Source organism: Nicotiana sylvestris, chromosome 10 (assembly GCF_000393655.2).
Source record: "Nicotiana sylvestris chromosome 10, ASM39365v2, whole genome shotgun sequence".
Classification (NCBI taxonomy): Eukaryota; Viridiplantae; Streptophyta; class Magnoliopsida; order Solanales; family Solanaceae; genus Nicotiana; species Nicotiana sylvestris.
In genome coordinates, this window is record NC_091066.1 from 75,130,168 (window position 1) to 75,136,184 (window position 6,017).

Sequence of the window (6,017 nt, forward strand, 5' to 3'; positions counted from 1 at the left end):
TCAAATCCCTAATTTACACTCTCCAAATTCAAGCCCTAATTCCTCAATTTTAGGCTTAATTTCCATGATTAATTAGGTAGAATTCACACAAGAATCGAGTATTGAGTTCAAAAATCTTACCTCCAGGTGTTATCCCTTGAATCCTTCTTCAAATCCTCTCAAAAAGCTCCAAAATCACCCAAAAATGGTGAAAGTTAACCCCAAAATTGCAGACAATGACTATTTAAACATTCTGCCGAGGCATCAAAACCCTTCTTAGCGAACGCGGTCAAAGCCTCAGGTTCGCGAAGCACAATCCATCTTTGACCAAAAATCCTTCTTCGTGATCGTGTATTGCCACTCGCGAATGCGATGCTTCCACAGACTAACCCTTCGCGATCACGTAACCTCTATCGCGAACGCGATGAATAAACACCCTAAAGCTCAGCTATCCAATTCCTCTTACGTGAACGCGGTCCACTTCACGCGAACGCGATGACCAATCACACAGCTCCTTCGCGAACGCGGAGCCTGCCTCGCTAACGCGAAGGCTAAAATTCTAGCCTTCACCAGCTAACCCTTCGCGAACGTGAGGGCCTACTCGCGAATGCGAAGGCCATTTTCTCTGCAACACTGATCAACAATTTCTGCAACTTTTCAAAACGTGAAATTGCCCGATGGACCACCCGAAACTCACTCGAGGCCCTCGGGACCTCAACCAAACAGGCCAACATATCCCATAACATCACTCAAACTTGTTCCAATCTTCGGAACGCTCAAAACAATATTAAAACACCAAATTTGCATCGAATTCAAGCCTAAGAAATTCTCAAATCTTCCGAATTACGCTTTTGATAAAAAACCAACCAAACTATGTCCGAATGACCTGAAATTTTGCACACACGTCACAAATGAAACAACGAAGCTACTGCAACTTCCGGAATTCCATTCTGACCCCTATATCAAAATCTGACCTATCAACCGGAAAATGCCAAAATCTCAATTTCGCCAATTCAAGCCTAAACCTTCCACGGACTTCCAAAATGCATTCCGATCACGCTACTAAGTCCCAAATCACCTAACAGAGCTAACCAAATAATAAAAATTCTTATCCGAGATCATATACCAACAAATCAAATCTTGGTCAAACTTTTCAAATTTTAAGTTTCAAATTAGGAACTGTTCTTCCAATTTCATTCCGATTACCCTGAAACCCAAAACCAACGATTTACATAAGTCATAATACATCACGCGGGGCTTGTCATGCCCGAGAACTGGCAAGAAAAGTGAAAAAGCTTAAAACGACCGGTCGGGTTGTTACAATGTCCATCATGGAATGTCAACGCAGCCCTCCAACACATCCAACACATCCCTGACAAGGGGAGATTATGATGAGCATCATAAACTCAATAATTTCCACGCCGGAGAACCCACCTCCTAGCTAGAGGGAGAAACGGAGATGGTACATCCGGAGGTAACGGTGGTAGAGGTGACTGCAACACCAGGAACCGCTCTTAGGCCCAAACCTAACATATAAAGTTGACGTAAAGTTTAAGATAAATTTTGACTAGATAGAATTCGAAATAATGAACAGAGTATTCAAATATGTTATCACATGTAGAAGCGGCAGAAAATCACATACGTCGCTCTGGGTGCCCATGCTCGCCCGACGCAACTACCTGTACATATAAGCGAGAATAGCAGCACCCCAGTTGTACTGGGGTAAAGCATCTAGCAGCTGAAGATGATGTAGAAATTGCAAACTCACTAGATTTCCCGAAGTGTTCGGAAACAAGAACCCACCAAAAAGAAGGAGCAACACCAACCTAGTAAACCGGTGAATATGTAGATCATCTGTCTCGCCGGTGATGTCGGGGTGCAATATCTCCAAATATTGTCTAATAGTTGTCAAACCAATGCGACTGGTCCCTGAACATACAGTCTCATCCTGTGGCTTGAAACCAGTGAGCTTCTGCAACAAGTCCAAATACTGGCCACGCGACATAGATCTCATACCCTGAGGCAGTGCAACGGGCAGTCCATCAGCAGGCATCACATATAAAGCCTCAACATCCTGCAGTGTGATGGTGGCCTCGCCAATGGGCAGGTGGAAAGTGTGCGTCTCCGGTCGCCACCGCTCTATCAAGGTCGTGATTAGAGACCGGTCGAGCTGCAACCGTCCAATCTCAAAAATCCTATAGAAGCCCATATCCCGTAGGCGCTGGACTACACGAGCATGAAAAACTCTGCCCCTCATAAAGTCTCACAAGTCGTCCACTCTCTGGTGCGGAGAGTCTGGGCCAGTAGCTCTTCCTCCCATACGTAGGCGGACCTATGATCGCCCTGTAACACTAATAGCTCATCGGAGACAGGTCCAGGATGCACAGACGGCACATCCATATCGTCTACTGTAAATTAAACAATATTATTTGTATGTTTGTTTGTAAATAATTAATATTTAATTGGACAGAGTGTATATCTCTGGGTTCCAAGCTCGATATTTGAGGCCCAGTAGCACCAAGCTATCCTGAATTCTTATATGTGTCAATTTCAATACTTTTCATAATTTTTTTTGTTTTATAAATTAAATAATTAATTTTTAGTTGGACAGTATATATATCTATGGGTTCCAGGCTCTATATTTGAGGCTCAATAGCACCAAGCTATCCTGAATTCTTATCTGTGTTAATTTTAATATTTTTAGAATTTTGTGTATTTATTTTGTAAATTAAATAATTAATTTTAATTGGACAGCGTATATATCTATAGGTTCCAGGCTCAATATTTGAGGTACAGTAGCATCAAGCTTTCCCGAATTCTTATGTGTGTCAGTTTCAATATTTTTCATAATGTTGTGTGTTTGATTTATAAATTAAATAATTAATTTTTGTAAATTGTAATTAGACAGAGTATATACCTATGGGTTCCAGGCTCGATATTTGAGGCTCAGTAGCACCAAACTATCCTGAATTCTTATGTGTATCAATTTTAATATTTTTATAATTTTGTGTATTTGTTTTGTAAATTAAATAATTAATTTTTAATAGGACAACGTATATATTTATGGGTTCCAGGCTCGATATTTGAGGCCCAGTAGCACCAAGCTTTCCTGAATTCTTATGTGTGTCAGTTTCAATATTTTTCATAATTTTGTGTGATTGATTTATAAATTAAATAATTAATTTTTATAAATTATAATTGGACATAGTTTGTGTTTGATATATCAATATAGTAGATACTTAAACTATAGGGATTCTACACTAAAAGTTTCTATATTTTACTCCGCTAAAAGGCTCTATATTTTACTACGCTAAAATGGCACTAGTCTTTAAGCAAATAAATAATCTAAACTAAATAAAAACAATAAATATATTTTAATAACATAACATTCACGAAATTACATATAAAACAATAAAAGAAATTTATGAACATTTTTATTAACAAAAAAATAATTTCTCAACTTTTAAATTATTTTTTTAAAACACTGATATCTTAATCCGCTCCACTAGTGGGATTTCACTGGGTCGTTGTTGTTGTTGTTGTAATATCTTAATCCTGATAAAAATAACATACTAGTTTAATCGCAAACAAAATACAAAACAACATAGAAACACATTCAAGACAACTAATATGCATTATTATACGAATTTCGACATAAACTAAATCGGAATACCTCGATTAATGTTTTTAGAAAAGTAAAAAAATTAAAATTTTGAGCCCGAAATGAGAAAACCACAACAATAGAAAGCTTGGGTTGGATGAGGGGTCTACAATCTTATCTTTTTGTGTGACGGGTGGGTCCACTTGAATTTTTTATGGAGAAAACGAGTGAGGGGGCGCTATTATCGTATTTTAAAAATGGGGGGGGGGGGGGGCGGGGGAGTTTTGTTTCTGTCGTATGGGGAAGAAGAAAGACTTTTTAATTAAGAGGTATAACGCGGTATTACTCCGCGCTATATATAACACGATATTACTCCACGCTATATATAATACGATATTACTCCGCGCTATACTTTAACGGCAAAAACATCGTTAAAGTATAGCGCGGTGTAATACCGCGTTATATATAGAAAAATATCTTTTTTTTAGCAGTAAAAATATATTTTGAGTCCAAAAATCCTAACATTTAGGTTTCAGACTCTCTTTTATACGGTATTCAGTACATGTTTTGGATCAGTCTAATCGAATCGAATAATTTTATTTTGAGGAGTAAAGTACTTTCTATCAAGCGATACTATTTTCGACAAGCTGCAACCTCAAGCTAAGAGTAAAGGGTACTTATCACGACCACGGACGTATGGAGCCTTTAGGCTACTGATTTTTTTTTGAACTCTTAACTTTTGATATTGAATATAAATATATATGTAAAAACTTTTTAAAATTTCAGCAAATATTATATTACTCATAATTTTAATAGTATAATGAGTTTAATATTGAGAATTTTTAAAATTAAATTCATTAAATTTAAACCTTAGATCCGCCTCCACTTATCACGCCACCATAACCTTTGATAGGTACTGTGCTCCTTTAATTTTAGGAGAACAAAATATTTGAAAATTTTACTAAATTATCTTTTTTTGCCGGATGGATGTTATTCCACTTTCCAAATGGATTGAGAGTTTCTTTTGGTTTCCGTCCGGTGTTCGGTATCCGAATTTAAGGCCCCATTTGGGGGTAGCGCTTCCTATCAAAGATTTTTCCATACCCGGGACTCGAACTCGAGATCTTTGGTTAAAGGAGGAACAGTCTAATCCACTGCACTACATCACTTGATGACAATGGATTGAGAGTTGAGACATCTCATGATCTGTTACTATATCTTATCTTCCTCTGTATTTCCACCGCCTACTGCCACTACTTCTTAGATTCACTGAAATTGGACAAAATCATTCTAAATCTTTACAAGAAAAAAGTGTTATTTGTCTTAGCTGTCTACTTATTATTTTTTATGTAGTGATCGTTTAAAAGATATTAACATATAAATTAGTTATTACATAATTAATTATAAGTAAATTTTATTACGATAAATATTAATTGATAAATTTATAAAAATATTTTTAAAAAATATTATAATTGATATATTAAAAAAATTAGACTTCTATTACATATAACTTAATTACTATTATAACCATCCTAACGAGGTTAGCAAAGTTTGTTTATGTGCCTTGACCGTCCATCGTTCTTCACGTTACTTTCCTTCATTTTCTATTATTCATGCTTATTAGGACTTGTCTCCGTTTTCCTTTTGGGTGCAAAAGATACTACTTTATATTATATTAAGGTGGAACGTTACAAGGAGGAGGAGGTAACATATACAACATCCTAGGGAGACGATCTCTAGATGGGTCGCGACAAGAGGGGAAAGTCTGGGGGAAACTATTAGTTGAGGAGGCCGTTGCTGGAGCATTGCAAAAAAACCCTGCCAACGCTGGTAGTCGGACAGTTAAGTTGTAGTTGTCTAACAAAAAGTGTTCCCAATCGGTCATCCTCTAGAAGCTTTTGGACAAAAGACGGTGGTTGATAAAAAACAGTGATAATGAGTGAAGCCTCCATCTGAAAACCATGTTTTGCTAGAGAGTATGAAGAAGAGTGTGGCGGGGTAGAGGCCCAGTGATACATTGACGCAAGGGTTGGTTAGATCCGATCAAAGAATCCAACCAAAAGTTGATGAATGTGTTGTCGCCTATGAGCCATCAGATGCCTTTTTGGCAGAGGTGCCAGCCTATGAGGATGTTGTTCCAAATAAAAGAGCCAGGAGCTTGTGGTAATGTTGTACGGTGGGCCGGGCTGGGACCGGTACCGGACCGGGCCCGCGGTCCTAACGGGCTAAACGGGTCTGGTGGGTCGGGCCTGGTGGGCCGGTCCTTAATGGTGCAAAAAGCCCGTGACGGGCCGGGTATGGTAAAAAAGCCCACGAGCCCAGGACCAGCTGGCGGGCCTGGGCCGGTCTTACCGGGCCTAACGACTACTTTTTTTTAAAAAAAAAATTAAAAAAAATAGCAACGGTCAAAAATTAAAATTATAGCCGTTGGGCTGCA

The 6,017-nt window shown here is 38.2% G+C and overlaps 1 protein-coding gene across 1 annotated transcript; it reads right to left on the reverse strand.

Annotated features, from left to right (window-relative positions):
- Positions 1-1,654: 1,654 nt before the first annotated feature.
- LOC104234006 (protein MAIN-LIKE 1-like) lies at positions 1,655-2,188 on the reverse strand. The gene has a single exon (XM_070159158.1). It carries the CDS (start codon positions 2,186-2,188, stop codon positions 1,655-1,657), a length of 534 nt encoding a protein of 177 aa, XP_070015259.1.
- Positions 2,189-6,017: the final 3,829 nt, after the last annotated feature.